At 38.0% G+C, this 19,622-nt stretch overlaps 1 protein-coding gene across 6 annotated transcripts in view; it reads left to right on the top strand.

Annotated features, from left to right (window-relative positions):
- Positions 1–3,118: 3,118 nt before the first annotated feature.
- The window catches only part of mpp3a (MAGUK p55 scaffold protein 3a), a 41,799-nt gene continuing 25,295 nt past the window's right edge, over positions 3,119–19,622 (top strand). For 3 of the 6 annotated variants that reach the window (XM_083567275.1, XM_083567273.1, XM_083567274.1), the window contains exons 1-5: positions 3,119–3,591; positions 15,200–15,258; positions 15,801–15,919; positions 17,410–17,487; positions 18,690–18,770. In XM_083567275.1, coding sequence (XP_083423401.1) covers positions 15,222–15,258; positions 15,801–15,919; positions 17,410–17,487; positions 18,690–18,770 — 315 coding nt within the window. In that variant the 5' untranslated portion in view covers positions 3,119–3,591; positions 15,200–15,221. The remainder of the gene's footprint in view (positions 3,592–15,199; positions 15,259–15,800; positions 15,920–17,409; positions 17,488–18,689; positions 18,771–19,622) is intronic. The other 3 variants (XM_083567272.1, XM_083567276.1, XM_083567277.1) reach the window with 3 other exon arrangements.

Below are 19,622 nucleotides of genomic sequence, written 5' to 3'. Positions count from 1 at the left end.
ATTCACATCAGGTTACCATCTGCGGCATGAGTTTGGCATGTTCTCATCAACGTGCTGGTTTTCTCCACGTTCCCCTAGTGTCTTTCCTACTTTACAACACCATGTATTGATGACACATGAACCAAAAATATGAATATGAGTCAGCAGGAGTGCTCATGATTGAGCTAGACAGGTGAGAATATGGAATTTTTCTAGGGTCCTGTCAGAAAACATGCACGTATCTGTTATATAATAATAATAATAATAATAATAATAATAATAATAATAATAATAATAATAATAATAATAATAATATTCATTATCATCTTCATTTTATATAGCACCTTCAAAAGTGTTTCCAAACATAATAATCGGAAAATAAATAATAATATTCTTCTTCTTCTTCTCAGCTTCTCCAATTAGGGGTCGCCACAGCGGATCATCATTCTCCATACCCCCATCTGCCTCTTTCAACCCAACCATCTGCATGTCTTCCCTCACCACACCCATAAACCTCCTCTTTGGCCTTCTTCTTTTCCTCCTTCCTGGTGGCTCCATTCTCAGCATTCTCCTACCGATATACCCCATGTCCCTCCTCTGCACATGTCTAAACTATCTCAATCTCGCCTCCCTCACCTTGTCTCCAAAATGTCCTACATGCGCTGTCCATCTAATTAACTCATGTTTAATCCTGTCCATCGTCGTCACACCCCATGAAAATCTCAACATTTCCAACAGCTCTGCTACCTCCAGCTCCACCTCCTGTCTTTTACTAAATGCCACTGTCTCTAATCTATACAACATCGCAGGTCTCACCACAGTCCTATAAACTTTCCCTTACACTCTTGCAGATACTCTTCTATCACAAAATAACTAATCATAATGCAATAGGTAAATAAAATAAAAATCAAAGATACATCACACAAAAAAATAATAAATCACCTGAAAGCTACCATGAAAAAGTGACAGATTTATTAACACTAAATCTCTATTTAGGAGAGAATTCCACAGTTTTGGTACATGGGATGAAAAAGCCTGATCATCCATAGAATGTAAACGATTAGGAGGAACAACAAAAAGACAAGAATCAGAGGTGTGGAGGGATAAAAGTTGTGACAAGTAATGAGGTGCCATACGATGTAGGGCCTTACAGGTCAGCATAAGATCCGGAATCCAACAAGGAGTCAATGCAATGTCTCCAAAACTGGAGAAATATACTTTCCTGACCTGGTCTTCTCAGAATCCTAGCAGCTGAATTTTGGACAAACTGCAATTTGTTTAAAGAAGATTTTAAAACCCCAACAAGCACGAAACCTGTTTTAGACATCATTCATGTAGATATATTCAAACTCTGCATGGCAGTAACCCTTAGGGTTCTTTTTTCTCTATTTCTGTACTCTGAAAGTGTATAACAGTATATTCCAGTATAACATCCCATATGTTGTGTCCCCAATTTAAAAAGCCATAGCAGATGCTGGAATGAGTATTGATACTTATTTGCTTGCTAAATCTCTCTGGCCCTTTGTGCATGGTTGTGAGTGTGTGTATGTGTGTTCACAGGATGTAAGACTATTGTAAATCGTTCCCACAGTGACAGAGGGGCGGATCAGGGTTAACAGATGCCACCTGTGAATCATTTTGAACTGAAGCGCTAATTAATAAGGGACACGTGGCATATATCTCACACTGCCAGTTTATTCACAGGTTAGATTCACAGGTTCTGTTCTGTAATCATATGGATATGATTGTGTGCTTCCTGATTTTATTCAATTAGATTTCTGTAGCATTTTTAACACTAGACTTTGTCACAAAGCAGCTTTGGAGAAATTGCAATCTAAGGATAAGGATTCAGAGGCGACCGTATTGAGGAAAAACAGCATGAGGATTGAACCTTCTTATTATACCTGAGTCTGAAGGGAAGTCATTTTCATCTGGGTCACACTGAAAAGTAGGATAATAACCCATTATAGTATACAAGTATATTAAAGGCTGTACAGACTGCAATTTCACAATGTTGTCAGAAAAGAACTCAAGCGTATAAATATTTATCTGAAAAATATTTTTCAAAGCGTTTTCAAAAACAAAAGCGTTTCATTGTGAAGTAGTCAGTTTTATCATTAAAATTAATTTTCCTTTCACTTCTATAAAGTCTCATCGACACCCACAAAGGATTTACCAAATTTGACCGCTTTCTTGGCTCCGGTTCTTTTTTTTAAATGGAAAACACGAGCTAGCTAGTTTGTAGCATAAAAAAGGCTATGCTATTACATTTATTTACTAGCTCATTACTACTAGCAAGGAAAACAGTAGCCTTTTTCTGTTTAATTCATCGAAATATCAATCAACTATCTTTTGTTTTTCCTTTTTACCCATTTACCGGCTCTAAATAATTCAAAATGCTTAGTAGCCTAACAAGCTAATGAGCATTCTGCAGGTGCTCTAAAACAGATATTGTCACTTACAATATACTGAATGCAAACAGTTCTGTTGTAGCAAGAAAAACAGGAAAAATGGACAAGCGTAAGGATTTATGTGAGTTTGATAAGGGCAAAATTGTGATGTCTAGACGACTGGGTCAGAGCATCTCCAAAACTGCAGCTCTTGTGAGATGTTCCCAGTCTGCAGTATTCAATTATGGAACAGTGGTGAACTGGTGACAGGGTAATGGGCACCCAAGTCTCATTGATGCACGTGAGGAGCAAAGGCTGGTCCGTGTGGTCCAATCCAACAGACGATCTACTGTAGATCAAAATGCTGAAGAAGTTAATGCTGTTAATGCTTGATGGGTCTGTACTGTTTTGGCAGCAAATGGGGACCAACACAATATTAGGCAGGTGGACATAATGTTATTGCAAGTCTGTCTTATACTAGGAGCCTTTTTTTAGTGTAATAGTAACACCCCTTAGATTTGCAGTATCACTGGATATGTACAGTGGACACGCACACACACTCGCGCACACACACTCGCCCATAGAGGAAATGAGGTGCACACTATACTGGACTGGATTGGTCGGTTGGGGGATGGGAGATGATGGGAGTGGCTTCATTCTTCCTCCTTTTGAGTACACAGGCTTTCAAATCTGATCAATTATCTTTTAAATAAAACGCCATATAGGAGAATGGAGAATGAAGAGTGAGAGTGAGAGAGAGAGAGAGAGAGAGAGAGAGAGAGAGAGAGAGAGAGAGAGAGAGAGAGAGAGAGAGAGAGAGAGTGTATGTATGTGGGTGGGTGGGTGAGAGCGAGACGAAGATGGATGAAGTCAAATGGACGTATCAGTGTTGACTAACGACACACCAGCCCTCCATCTGTTACTACACCCACATACTACTCAAATGCCTAGACAACAGAGAGAGAGAGAGAGAGAGAGAGAGAGAGAGTGTGTTTTGAATCAATAGAAGAGGGAGGAGAGAAAGGGGAGGGTGTGTGAGTGTGTGTGTTGGTAGGAGAAAGTGAGAGAGAGAAAGAGAGAGAGCAAGAGAGAAGAGGGAGGAGGAACAGAGGCAGGGAGGCAGCAGCAGCAGTTGGGTGACGGAGAGGGAAAGGATAACCGAGAGGAACGACAGATCCAGATCCTGAGAGTGGAGCAGACAGACGTACAGAGAGAGATACAGGTAGGGTCTCTCTCTCTCTCTCTCTCTCTCTCTCTCTCTCTCTCTCTCTCTCTCTCTCTCTCTCTCTCTCTCTCATTTTTAGTTTTTGCTTTGCTATAGATGTACATACAAAGGAGATGACACCATTCTATTCCACAGCATCTATCTATCTATCTATCTATCTATCTATCTATCTATCTATCTATCTATCTATCTATCTATCTATCTATCTATCTATCTATCTATCTATCTATCTATCTATCTATCTATCTATCTATCTATCTTAATGGCTGTGTATGCATGTATGTGTATGTACACACAGTTAGTGTGTGTGTGTGTGTGTGTGTGTGTGTGTGTGTGTGTGTGTGTGGTGTGTGTGCGCCTCTGTATTGCAAGCTATTAGTGTATCTGAGAGACCTATATTTCCTGTATCAACAGAGCAGAGCAGCACTGCAGACTGACTGCAGAAAAAAAAGATAGAAAGACAAAGGGATCCTCCTTTACCGAGAGGCAGACACGAGACAATGTTTTGAGGGACGTGTGTTTATCTCAGTGTGTGTGTGTGAGTTCTTTTCTGTGTGTGACACAAACACACACATGCACACACATTTCAGCGCAAGCAAGCTGTAGGAGCATAATGGGCTGATTAGGTCTTGGAGCGCTTTTAGAGGGTGTGTTTTGCTGAGCGGAGTGTGTGTGAGTACATAATGTATATAAGTTCTATGTCCTATGGAATATTATTTATATATATATATATATATATATATATATATATATATATATATATATATATATATATATATATATATATATATATATATAGAGAGAGAGAGAGAGAGAGAGAGAGAATTATCTATATTAGAGATATCTTTTTGGCCACTCATGATCTACATGTACTGTAGCCGAATTACACTAAAGCACAGGCACCTGAAAAACTACACACATTTATCAATATTGAACATTGATTCACACATTGTAAAATGAATACTTTAATACCTGCTTGATATCCAATCAGACGAACAGGTAGAAACAGTGCAGGGCGTAACTTTGTACAGATGCAGATCAAGAACTTCACATAATAGCAGATCAAAATGGAAAAAAATTGGTTGGTCTATGTACAAAATACACCAATCAGGCATCATGACCATGTATAATATTGGACTGGTCACACTTTTGCAGTCAAAACAGTCAAGACTATGTTGCCGGTTCACTGCTGTTCCTTCCTTGGACCGCTTTTGATAGACACTGACCACTGCAGACCAGGAACAGCCCACAAGAGCTGCTGATTTTGAGGAGCTGCTCTAAACCATTCTTCTAGCCATCACAATTTGGCCCTTGTTAAAATCTCTCAAATCCTTTTGCTTGCTTATTTTTCCAGCTTTTAACACATCAGCTTTGAGGACAAAATGTTGACTTGCTGCCTATTATATCCCCACCCACTAACAGGTGCCATGATCAGATAATCAGTGTTATACACTTCACTGCTAATAACGTTATATTGTCATAATGTTATGCCTTGTCAGTGTACAGATGTAGAGTTTTGTAGAGTCAGCCTATATCTCGTGAAGTTTCAAATTCCGGTTTTACATGCGATATGCTGTACATTCTGGAATGATTTCCTGTATACTATGTTTGTAAAGAGAGCTTATATGGGTTAGCATAGCCTTCCTGTCAGGTTAAAACACTGCAGTTTGATCTCTGCCCTCTGTATTAACTACAGTTTAGATTGTATTTTGCTTCAGCCATTTTCACATCATTCTTATTGTTTGTTTTTTTTTTGTTTGTTTTGTTTTTTAATTTGTATGTTTTATTTTTATTTTATTTTTATTTTTTTATTTTATTCATTGTAAAAGTTATTTTAAATATAAAAGCAAGCTAGATGAGAGGCATTTTGAACCGTTATCATTTTTATCCCTAACCCTAACCCTAACCCTGCTTTACACCCAGAATTTCAGGGAGCACATTAATCCCAATTATGCATCAATAGCAAATAAGTGGACATGCTGTGTTTCATCTTTACTGATAAAAAAGCTTGCTGTTTTACTTCAGCCCTGTGAGAAAAAGAAGTGCCACTATTTTGACTGAATGAGTGAGTTATATGTCAGGTTCTTGAGTAGCCTCACATCGAAAACAAAAATATTGCAAAAAATCTTCTAAAACAGCAGAAAACCAATTTTAGCTCAGATTTTCAGTCTGGCATTTGCAGTCTGTATTTGTGATTACCCAATGAAGGATGGGAATTTATTTGATTACACAGTACATCATAATTTGATAGTCAACATTATCTTAGTAAAGCTCCAGAGCAAACCATATTTGTCCAATCCAATCAAGCATTTTTTTTCCTGGGAAAGGCAAAAAAGCAGAATGTAGGGCAGCTCATTGGGGCAAGTGCACGATTACTCAGTAGATTTCCATTCAGGTCAAATTTTGAATAGATGGACTGCATGAGGGGAAAAAGACATTGGAAGTAGCTAAACATCATGAGAGGACACATCGATCAAATTTGCATGCAATTATAAGAGGGATATAACTGGATAGAATAGAACTTCCAAATGAAAATGTCCTGGTCATGACAACACAAGCAATTTAGCTCTGACTTTATAAAACACTCTAAATCATGGACAGTAGCTTGTTAGACCAAGAAAGCAGACAAAAAGGAGCGGTGGAAGTGAGAAATTGTGAGATGAGAACAATGAGAAAACATTCACAAAAATGATGGCAAATAAATGGTCATCGAGAACAATCGTGTTCAATGCCTGGTTGTTGAGAACACGTGATCAGCGATTTGTCATTAAGAACAATTATGACTTGAATTTCAGGGATTGTAAGTTATTTAAGTTTATTTACATTTAAGGGAAAAGTCATGCAGACAGTAACTTTTTAAAATATTTGTCATTATAAATATTTTGATAGACTGTTGGTGAAAATTTCGACATGTTATTTGGCAACCAAGTCTATTAATTTCGAGTATATTCATATTTTTCTCAAATATTTTGTTTTTAATTACTCAAAAAAGACTAAAATTAAACTCCAATGATATTTCTACTGTATATTACACTCCAATGCACCACTAAATATATTCTATTCTGTATAACTGCATTTCATAACTGCATTTCAACTGCAAAGTTGAATCTTTTTCACCACAGCACACATACAATGTTTTTACATTTACAGTATTTACATTGCAGTTTTATTTACATTTACATTACATGCTGTGTTTAATGTTGACTGATAAAAAAGATTACTGTTTTACTTCATTTTACTTCAGATTACTTGTTTTCCTATGAGGAAAAAGAAGTGCACTAGTTTGACTAATTGAGTGAGTTATATGTCAGAATCTTGAGTAGCCTCATGTCGAAAACAGAAATATTGCAAAAATCTTCTTAAACAGCCGAAAAAGTAATTCAGCTCAGATTTTTAGTCTGGCATTTGCAGACGGTAATTTAAGATTTGAGAATTTATTTGATTTAAACGTGCATCATAATTTGATTATTAATTGATAATAATTTGATATAAATGATTAATTTATATAAATTTTTTTAAATGTTTATTATTAGTATTATCCTATTTTAGCAAAGTGAATTGCATCTCAGCCTAATCTTGATCTTACATCTAGATCGAGCCTTTAGTTTAAAAATAAAGAAAAATAAACGGAGAAAAATTGAATATGATAAAAAAAACCATATGGTTTTTTGGAGTGGTGGCTCCAGCGGTTAAGGCGCTGGGTTGCCGATCAGAAGGTCTGGGGTTCAAGCCCTGGTATCGCCAAGCTGCCACTTTTGGGCCCTTGAGCAAGGCCCTTAACCCTCTATGCTCCGGGGGTCCCTTATGAGGGAAATATCAAGGTCCGTGACGCCGGAGTGACGTGGGGCCGCCTTCCCGTGGGCTCACCACCTGCAGGAGGGACCGTAAGGGACGGTGCTGTGAGGATTGGGCAGCAGTCGGAGGCGGGGGCCTGCTTAGACTGCTGCCCCCGCGACCCGAATTACGGATAAGCGGGAGAAAATTAATAAATGAAGGATGAATAAAAAAAACCCTGACCTTCTGATCAGTAACCCAGAGCCTTAACAAAAGACTACAGTAAATGTACTTTACTGCTTAAGTATATTTTAAAATAAATAAATGAATAAATATAGGCAACTGGTACAATTCCTATATATGCTCTTATTGTCTTGTTGCTAATACATTTAATTTCACTCTTGTGCAGCGATACCAACTTTTATATTATTAATAAAAATAGATCTTAAAAAAAAAAAAAGTATTAATATGCATCGAAATGAAGGATTGTCTGCCAGAAAAGTCCTTGTTACTATGGAAATATGGTGCGAGAAAATTAACCCCTTAAACTCCATTAACTACTGCAGCTTGGATCTGTTGTAAGAGCGGCACTAATAGAAGATTAATCAACACCTTCTGACCAATCAGAATCTGGTATATGTTTCACATAATCTGAGACCAATAAAACCAAAGTATTACAAAATGTTGTGCAGTCCTGCCAATTCTGAACATCCTTTTCAACATTCAGCCCCATTTGCTGTTATAATAACTTTCACTAGATTTTAGATTGTGCTTGTGGCGATTTCTGTTTATTCAGCTACAAGGGTGTTAGTAAAGTCACGTACTGATGTAGGTGAGGTGAGGAGGCCTGGGGTGCAGTCAGTGTTAACATTCATCCCAAATGTGTTAGGGTTGAAGTCATATAGCTGGCCACTCAAGATCTTCCACTCCAACCCATGTAAAGCATATCTTCATGGAGCTGGCTTTGTGAACAGGGGCATTGTTATGCTGAGACAGGTTTGAGTCTCCTAGTTCAAGTGAACGGAAAATGTACTTCCAACATTGTGTCTGTTTGGGGAAGAACCTCATGTGACTGGAACAGCCAGGTGTCCCAATACTTTTGTCCAAGAATTGCATAGTTATAGATGAAATGAAGTTTTGTATAAGGAATGTCATTTATAGAAGGAGTCTGCAGTGTAAGTGCTGCGTAACAGTTAGTTCATTCTGACATGAGAACGGTTTCAGGCCAGACAATTTTGCGCTCAATGGTTTCTTGGGAACATGAAATTCATCATTTATTACATTTTGACACTTTGACATAAAATGGACATTTCAATTAGCATTTTTTTCCATTTGCTTCTAGCGAGGGGAAAAAATAGAGAGGCTTGTGGATGGATTGCTGTTTATACTGATTATAAATGAACACAAGAATCACTTTCCTTTTTTAATAAAACAGAATCGAGTTTTTGGCAAATTATTGCAATATAAATAGAAAAAAACACAGCACCAACATTACTTTCAATCAATGATATTTAAACATAATGAGTGACAACCTCAGCCGGATAGGGAAAGTGGGAGATAGTTGGATGGCAGCCTCTTAAAAAAAATGTCTTTAAAGTAATACATGGCATTGAGACAACTTCTCTTGAGTGGCTCATGCCAAACTATCCCTCCCATGTGGCTGAAGACAGAGGAAAGCCTCTTACTCTTAAAAAAAAATCTACAGCATTCATTTAGACTGTCTCTCATTCTGTTTTGTGAAAGTTGGAGGCAAAAGCAAATATTACTTCTCTGTGTACCCTTAAAACACACTGACAAGAAAACTAGTATGAATATAACCTGTGACATGAAACAACAGGCATGGAGAACGAGCAGAAACAACAGGTAAGAGACAAAGAGTGGACGATGAGGTGAGACTATATACAAGCATTAATTACAAACAATGTAATTTAGGTTTGAGTGATAAACCACATGCGACAAACAAGAGACTGCAGTGACTGTTGGGTAACATAGTCCCTAGCCGTAATCCTGACATCATGCACATGTATCTTATTATGAATGAGTATTATCTGTAATAGCATGTTTAAAAAGCAGTCATTAGTCAATAAAAAATATACAATCAAGAAAAAAGAGTTTGTACACTATTTCACATTCTAACAATACTGAAAACCATGAGGTAGCTAAAAATTCATATTTCTGTTTGCACACACATGCATGGCATAAACAATCTATGCACATCCCCTGCCTTCTGAATACTTAGTAAAACTGATCCCACGAGGTGATGAGATCACTGGAAGGACTCTGGGACTGGGAATGAGGTCATCTCCCACTGAGTTGGGAAAAGAAGGAGTGGAGGACGAAAATGATGACACACATTTCACCTTGGCTTGAGGTACATTAAACTCTATTTTCTGTTGCCTGGAGCCTCGGTCCGCGAGTGCGAGTTTGACACTGAGTTAGCAATATTTATTAGATTGTCTTTGAAAGAAAGTGGATCTGGCCCACATAAAGGAGTTATGAAGAGCTAATATATCCAAGTTGATTAAATTGTAAGCACTGGCTATGATTTGTGAGTGTTGGTGTGTGTGTGTGTGTGTGTGTGTGTGTGTGTGTGTGTGTGTGTGTGTGTGTGTGTGTGTGTGTGTGTGTGTGTACGTTCTCTGTCTGGCCTTACACAGAACTTGCAATTTATGGACTAATATTTGTAAGCTCCTGAACAAAAAATTTGTTTGTGATTTCTCCATTTGCTGATATAATAAGCTCCACTATTTTGGGAAGATGATCCACTAGATTTTGGAGTGTGCTTGTGGAAATTTGTGCTCATTTTGCCACAAGGGCATTAGTAAATTCAGGTAATGAGGAGGACTGGGGTTCAGTCAACTCATCCCAAAGGTGTTGTTCAGTATGGTTCAAATCAGATCTCTATAATAGGCCACTTAAGATCTTTGACTCCAACCCTTGTAAACCATATTTTCATAAAACTGGCTTTGTGGCATTTTCATGCTAAATCAGGTTTAAGTCTCCTACTTTAAGTGAAGGGAAAATGTAATGCTACTGCATCTAAAGACAAGACATCTTATGCTTGTCTGCGCCTCCAGCTTTGTGGTAACAGTTTGTGGAACCACATATATCTTTTCTTTCTCCTACCATCTTACCCTTCCCTTGTCCATGATCCTCCAAGTCCTTCTTCTTCTTTCGGCTTCTCCCATTAGGGGTCGCCACAGCGGATCATCCGTCTCCATACCCCCCTGTCCTCTACATCTGCCTCTTTCAACCCGACTACCCGCATGCCTTCCTTCACCACATCCATAAACCTCCTCCTTGGTCTTCCTTTTTTCCTCCATCCTCAGCATTCTTTTACCAATATAACTCATGTCCCTCCTCTGCACATGTCCAAACTATCTCAATCACACCTCCCTCACCTCGTCTCCAAAACTTCCTACATGTGCTGTCCCTCTAATAAACTCTTTTCTAATCCTGTCCATCCTCATCACTCCCAACGAAAACCTCAACATCTCCAGCTCCACCTCCTGTCTTTTACTCAATGCCACTGTCTCTAATCCATACAACATCGCAGGTCTCACCACAGTCCTATACACTTTCCCTTTCACTCTCGCAGATACTCTTCTATCACAAATCACTCCTGCTATCACTCTTCTCCACCCACTCCTCCCTGCCTGCACTCTTTTCTTAACTTCTCTAACACACTCCCTATTACTTTGCACTGTTGACCCCAGGTACCTGAACTCCTCCACCTTCTCCACCTCTTCTCCCTGCAACCGCACCACTTCACTGCCCTCTCTCTCATTCACACACGTAATTCTCCATATGGGAGAATTATTATTCATAAAGCCTGCTTGGACCAGCTTATAGACATAACAAGCAGATGAGACACTGCTCTAATAATAAGATACTTCCTTATAACAGGTTTTATACTCCACTGGGAATATTTGTGTCAATGTAAGAGCAGTATCGAAGGTGTGGTACTGCTTGAGTGTTTTAGGGATTTGGACATTGTTATGTATAAAGGCTTTCCACTGCACAATTGATGGTCTAAAACACATTAAGAAGACTAGAGAGGTCACAAATGAATGCTTGGCAAGGCATACCTGTGAACTGAAAACCTTTCCAGGTGAGTACTTCATGAATCTGATGAGAGAATACCATGAGTGTATCAAGCTGTCATCGAAGCTACATGTGGCTACTTTGGAACATCTAAAATATATAAATATATATACACCATATTTTGGGTTGTTATACATTTGTTATTTACTACATCATTCCTAATGTGCTCTTTCATAGTTTGGATGTCTTCAGTATTAATGTACAATGTTGATGTTAATGTAAAATGCATATATCCTTATACCAAGCAGATCTTATGACCTTAGATTTTGTTTGATACAGGACAATATTAAAAATAAACAGAACCTCAAAAAAAATGAGCAGAGATTTTATTACATTAACTCACGCTACAGTCCACTATGTAGTGTATTTTTAGAGTAATTCCATTATAGACGTCATCAAATCATCCAGCGAACAGTCCAGAAAATTACTGAACAGTGTAACACATATACCTGCATTCACCTATGCTTGATTAAGTTAATCTTCCATCAAATGACTCCGTCTGTTTCTATTTTAGTTTCTCTATTTTCTATAATTCCATTTCTATTTTTATTCTAAATTCCATTTTATTTTTAATTTTCAAGATGTATAGATTCATGAATGAGGACTTTGTTTTAAGGCTTATATTGTAACCTGAAGCTCATCATTATCTGCGTGACCCTGATTGCTTAGTGTTTATAAATGATAAGTGTGCTGTAACTCAGAAAGCAACCTGAGTCAGGAATACGTTTAAACAAAATAAGCTTGTTTATGGTTTATGTCTTAGAAAAATGTACAGCTCATGCTTTACGAGCATACAACATTAACAGAAACATCATGTGATTAACATGCTGACCACACACACACACACACACACACACACACACACACACACACACACACACACACACACACACACAAAGTCAAATATGATAAGCCTAAATGACAGTATTGATCTGTGTCTGCTAGTCTGCTAACTACAGTTACATTCAGAGACAAACGTTTGCGGTTAATGGACAAAGGGAAAGAGAATACACTTCTGTGCTTCACCCCTATTTATCTCTCTCTCTGGTCAATTTTACTCTCTTTTTCACAGGCATTTTTACTTATCAATGACAAAACATATAAAGTAATCCCCAGTTTATTGCGGTGATTACGTTCCGAAACCTTGATAAACGGACGCCACCCCAAAAATGCTATTTTATGTATACAGTACTGTACTGTTTTAACATTTACTTCATTTTATAATTCCTAATTATATTTTTATTAATAAATTTCATTATTTCAACATAAAACTCTGCGAGAGTCCCAAACTAATTAGTTCTGTGGCAAATGCAATTCCGATAAAAAGGAATATTCTAAATCGCGGTAAAGCGGAGGATTACTGTAATATATTGTGATCTAAACAAAGTCATTGTGTTCCAATTGCTACAAGACTTCACCAAAATCAAAGTCTAAACCATTACATTGGTCACTTTCAGCAAAATGTCCTCTTGAAGAAAACTGCAGACTGTCATTATACCACTGAACTAGATCTGAAGCTCCAGTTCAATTGAATTAATTTATACAAGTTGCCCACACCCCCACAGCAAGATGATGCCGCCACCATGCTTCACTTTTGGGATGATTCTGAGATGCTGATGAGTGGTGCTTGATCAAATATGACCAAATATGTCCAAATATTTTGTCCTTTTACTAATTCTTCTTAGAAATTTCTAGTGACAAATATTTTAGCTATATTTTTAGATATATTCTACAGTTAAATGCTTATTATATAAATGACATAAAATATAGGGGCAATATATATATATATATATATATATATATATATATATATATATATATATATATATATATATATATATATATATATATATATATATATATATATATACAGTGGGTACGGAAAGTATTTAGACCCACTTAAATTTTTCACTCTTTGTTATATTGCAGCCATTTGCTAAAATCATTTAGGTTCATTCTTCTTCCTCATGAATGTACACACAGCTCCCCATACTGACAGAAAAACACAGAATTGTTGACATTGTTGCAGATTTATCAAAAAAGAAAAACTGAAATATCACATGGTCCTAAGTATTCAGACCCTTTGCTCAGTATTTAGTAGAAGCCCCCTTTTGATCTAATACAGCCAGGAGTCTTTTTGGGAAAGATGCAACAAGTCTTTCAAACCTGGATTTGGGGATCCTCTGCCATTCCTCCTTGCAGGTCCTCTCCAGTTCTGTCAGGTTGGATAGTAAAGGTTGGTGGACAGCCATTTTTAGGTCTCTCCAGAGATGCTCAATTGGGTTTAAGTCAGGGCTCTGGCTGGGCCATGCAAGAACAGTCACGGAGTTGTTGTGAAGCCACTCCTTCGTTATTTTAGCTGTGTGCTTAGGGTCATTGTCTTGTTGGAAGGTAAACCTTCGGCCCAGTCTGAGGTCCAGAGCACTCTGGAGAAGGTTTTTGTCCAGGATATCCCTGTACTTGGCCGCATTCATCTTTCCCTCGATTGCAACCAGTCGTCCTGTACCTGCAGCTGAAAAACACCCCCACAGCATGATGCTGCCACCACCATGCTTCACTGTTGGGACTGTATTGGACAGGTGATGAGCAGTGCCTGGTTTTCTCCACACATACCGCTTAGAATTAAGGCAAAAAAGTTCTATTTTGGTCTCATCAGACCAGAGAATCTTATTTCTCACCATCTTGGAGTCCTTCAGGTGTTTTTTAGCAAACTCCATGCAGGCTTTCATGTGTCTTACACTGAGGAGAGGCTTCCGTCGGGCCACTCTGCCATAAAGCCGCGACTGGTGGAGGGCTGCAGTGATGGTTGACTTTCTACAACTTTCTCCCATCTCCTGACTGCATCTCTGGAGCTCACCCACAGTGATCTTTGGGTTCTTCTTTACCTCTCTCACCAAGGCTCTTCTCCCCCGATAGCTCAGTTTGGCCGGACGGCCAGCTCTAGGAAGGGTTCTGGTCGTCCCAAACGTCTTCCATTTGAGGATTATGGAGGCCACTGTGCTCTTAGGAACCTTGAGTGCAGCAGAAATCTTTTTGTAACCTTGGCCAGATCTGTGCCTTGCCACAATTCTGTCTCTGAGCTCTTCAGGCAGTTCCTTTTACCTTAATGATTCTCATTTGCTCTGACATGCATTGTGATCTGGAAGGTCTTATATAGACAGGTGTGTGGCTTTCCTAATCAAGTCCAATCAGTATAATCAAACACAGCTGGACTCAAATGAAGGTGTAGAACCATCTCAAGGATGATCAGAGGAAATGGAAAGCACCTGAGTTAAATATATGGGTGTCACAGCAAAGGGTCTGAATACTTAGGACCATGTGATATTTCAGTTTTTCTTTTTTATTAAATCTGCAACAATGTCAACAATTCTGTCAATATGGGGTGCTATGTGTACATTCATGAGGAAGAAGAATGAACTTAAATGATTTTAGCAAATGGCTGCAATATAATAAAGAGTGAAAAATTTAAGGGGGTCTGAATACTTTTCGTACCCCCTGTATATATATATATATATATATATATATATATATATATATATATATATATATTCGCTGCAATTGTGGTGCCATTTTGGCATAATCTATAAAATATACAGTAAAAAAATATTGTGGATAATTTTATTTCATTCAGTGGCTGAACGGTTTACATGGTTAAAGATGACAAGGAAGAAATAAATCATTATTAAACTTAGTTGTATTTTTTCCCTCACTTTCTCTATCACTTTAGGTCATTTTCTGAGAGTTGCTCCATGATAGAAGCCATGCCGGTCCTCTCAGCAGGTGCAGGTAAACACACACACACACACACACACACACACACACACACACACACACACACACACACACACACACTGTCTGTCTGTGCATTTATGTGCATTTTATCCCCTGTGCAGTTTTCCTAGGGATTTGAAATTAAGGCAAATTATGCAAATTCTACAAAAAAGACAATGCAACAGTATAAATGCTGACGTGACTGGACGCTTGCTATGGGGCCTTGGAGTGACCAAATCTAACAGTCTAATTGGTTTAAGCTACAGCTTCAAGCAACATAGTTTTGAATCTACCAAAAGCCCACAATTTCTGCAGCTTTGTATCACTATGTGATGTGATGTGATGGTTGAAATCTAATTGAATAGAAACTTCAACCAGAACCAGGTCTCTCTCATTCCTCATCCCTATCACAGAACCTTCCTTAAACAATGCTATAAACTACTACAGTATTCTTTAGTACACACACACACACACACACACACACACACACACACACACACACACACACACACACACACACACACACACTAATCTGTTCTTATTTGTTCCATGTTCAGGGCTGCATGAGACGCTGGCCCTGCTCACCTCTCAGCTGCGCCCTGATGCCAATCACAAAGAGGACATGGTCTTCCTCAGAGACGTTTTTAGTGAGAGGAGCCTGGCTTACCTCATGAAGGTGTGTGTGTATGTGTGTGTGTGTGTGTGTGTGTGTGTGTGTGTGTGTGTGTGTGTGTGTGTGTGTGTGTGTACTTACATGAAATACACATGTACAACCCAGGCCAGACTCTTCTACTCGTGCTATTGTGATAGCTGCAGTATGCAGTTGGAATTGTCCTGCTCTAATATGCAAGACTTTTTCTGAAAAAGACGTTTTCTTAATGAAGGGATTAATTTATCTAAAATCTGTATATACCGTTCTGCAGTTATGGAGCCTTTCTAAATATGTGAGTTGCCCATTCCACACGCAATAATGCACTCCCATACCATTAGAGATGCGCCATTTTGAACTGAGCACTGATAACAAGCCAGATGGTCCTTCTCCTCTTTAGTCCGGAGGACGTGGTTTCCATGTTTTCTAAAAAGAAATAAAAAATTTTATTAATCTGACCACAGAACAGTTTTTCACTTTGCCTCAGTACATTTTAAAAGAGCTTTGGCCCAGGAGAGAATGACGGCATTTCTGGATCATTTTCACGGACATTCTTCTTTGCTTGATAGAGATTTAACCTGCATTTGTTAATGACATGGCAAACTCTCACAGACAGTGATTTCTGTAGGTGTTATGCCCATGCATTCATTTCCATTAAAGAATCATTACTCTTTTAAATGCAGTGCTGCCTGAGGGCCTGAAGATCATGGGCATCTAATATTAATTTTCACCCTTGTCCCTTGTGCAGAGATTTCTCTGATCGCTTTTGATAATATTATGTACTGTAAATGGTGAGATATTCAACTGATTTGCAATTTTATGTTGAGAAAAATTATTCAGAAATTTTTCCACAATTTATAAACACAGTCTTTGACAGATTGGTGAAGCTCTGCCCAGCTTTACTCCCAGAGACTCTGCCTCTATTAGATACACTATACATACACAATCATATTACTGACCTGATGCCAATTAACCTCATTAGATGCAAAATGACATTTGTTTTCACACACTGTTGCAGCCAACAATTTCAAAATTACCTTCTTTAAATTTTATTAAATAGTTCATTTAATCATTCATTGTGTTTCTATATTCTATTGTGAATAAAATATTGTTTTATGAGATTTGCATATCATTGCAAATTCAGTTGTTTATTGACATTTTACACAGTGTCCCAACCTCTTTGTAATTGGGGTTGTACATGAGTTTCTGGTATTACAATGTAATCAGTGCTGTTAGACTTTAGAATAGTAGTGTAGTGTGTGGTTGTGCAGAATAGGTTAATGAAGTGTTGTGTAGCTTTGTGTAACGCAGTATTGTGTAGTGGGGGGGGGGATCCTGGTTATGTAACAGAAGACAATAATTCAAAACACTTGACTTGTCTCGCTCAAATGTTCTTTTGTGCTTGTGTGTGTGTGTGTGTGTGTGGTGTGTGTGTGTGTGTGTGTGTGTGTGTGTGTGTGTGTGTGTGTGTGTGTGTGTGTGTGTGTGTGTGTGTGTGTGTGTGTGAGAGACTACAGATCCACGAGAAGCTGCGTCAGTATGAAAGGCAAAGTCCCACACCGGTGCTCCACAGTGCCTCCTCACTTGCAGAAGATGTAAGAACACACCACACACAAACACACACACACACAAACACACACACACATCCTTTACCCTAGCAGGTCTGAGTGTGTGGATTAGATTTACAGCACTTTAGACGTGGAAACTTTTCACTGTAATTCACTCTGAGATCAGTCACTCATGTGTAATGGATATAAGAGGATATAACTGCAGACTGTAATTTTCAGTCCATATACATGGAATTATTCAAGTGGGAGGAAGGAAGTCATTGGATTTCATTTATATGCATCATGTTGTAATATATTGTGTTAGTCAGCTAGTGAACATGAGAGAAAATTTTACAGAGAATTCTTATATCATATGCATGCGTATAAACGTTTTTGGTTTTTGCTAGCTAGCTAGCTTACAAGAGAAAACCTTCACGTTCTCGGTGATTGTGAATTCCTGCTTGTAAATACTTAAAAATATAAGCAGTTACTAAATAACCTGAATAAATCTTGCCACATTTATTAGAGGATTTTAATTGAATTTAATGAGAGGAGTGAAATAAATAGTTTTACATTGCTGCTTATGCCAGCTCGTTAGCAAAGAAAAGCTACCATGACTGCGGAGTCGTTTTCTTTACTTCAGGAATTCATTTAAGAATCTTTTTGCCCGATATAAAACTCTGTTAAATTCATGAATGTTTATAAATCTCTCTGTTTTCGTTAGCTAGCAAAAAATATTTTGATTCAAGTGCATGTTTTAAATTCATATTCATAAAAGTTTATTTTTTAAATAAACTTACTGCTAGCTAAGAAAAGCTTTATTATTTGAATTTTCTGAGAGAATTTTAAGCCACATTTATGTGCATTATATGTGACGGACGGTAGAGTTTACAAGTAAAGCTAGCTAACTAAATATAGATCAAAGGAGTGTAATGTGCAGGTGTTTTGCTAATGACATTGTTGGTGATTAGTCAAAAATCACTTATTATTAAATAGGAATACTAACATAAGCTAACATAAGATAAACAAATGTTATTTCTTGACATTTTAGGACTAGCTTTTAGTCTTTTTCAAGTAATTTCATAAACATTAACAGAATCCTTGAAAGAATTGGATGTCTTGTTCGTAAACTTTCTTGCCTTGGCTAGTTAGCTAATGCAAAAAATATGGCAGGATTTTGTATTGCAAGGGATTTTATTTAAATTGATTTTGTTACTGTAGATGTATCTAATTTACTGATTTTTTGGCAGGTTGCTGAGGAGCTGCAGAGCGGCCCCATGAGTGTTGAGGAGAAAGAGCTGCTCCACCTGCTGACATCTCCTCATTTACGGGTATGCATGCTTCTTCTAGATTTTAAATTAACTCTGTGGAGACGATGGAGCTGCAGTAGTGTGAAGCTGCAGTTGAGCATAGCTGGTGCAGTGTAGCTGGAAAAGTGCAGCTGCAATAGTGCATAGTATGTAGATGCAGTAGACGAGCTGCTGTAGTGCATGGCTGGAGATGTGTAGCTGCAGTAGTGCATTGCTGTAATAGTATAGATGTAGTAAGGTGTAGCTGAAGTCGTAAAGATGTAGTAATGTTGCAGTAGTGTATAGCTGTAGTGGTATATATGTAGTAACGTGTGGCTTCAGTGGTATAGCAGTAGTAATGTCTAACTGCAATTGTGTGTAGCTACAATAGTGTGTAGCTGCAGTGGTATACATGTAGTGAAGTGTAGCTGCAGAGGTATAGATGTAGGAATGTCTAGCTGCAGTAGTGCATAGCTGCAGTGGCATGCATGTAGTAATGTCTTGCTGCAGTAGTGTGTAGCTGCAACAGTGTGTAGCTGCAGTAGCGTGAAGCTGCTGTGGTATGTATGTAGTAATGTTTTGCTAATAGGCTAATGGTCCGAAAACGGCGCGCAATGAGAAGGAAAAAAATTGACATTTCACAGAAATTATAGATTAAAACCCAACTAGACTGTTTTAAAAATGTAAAAAGTAGAAAGTACAGATATTTGTGTAAAAATCGAATAAGTAAAAGTAAAAAGTTTTAAAATAGTAAAGTGAAGTAAAGTACTGATGCCAGAAAAATCTACTTAAGTACAGTAACGAAGTATTTGTACTTCATCACTTTCCATCTATGAGCTGCAGTGATTTATATGTAGTAATGTGTGGCTGCAGCGAAGTAGCTGTAATAATGTA

The sequence above is a fragment of the Silurus aristotelis genome (genome assembly GCF_946808225.1).
Source record: "Silurus aristotelis genome assembly, chromosome: 17".
Lineage (NCBI taxonomy): Eukaryota > Metazoa > Chordata > Actinopteri > Siluriformes > Siluridae > Silurus > Silurus aristotelis.
The sequence above is the reverse complement of the archived record's forward strand: the minus strand, read 5'-3'. Positions and strand labels throughout refer to the sequence as shown.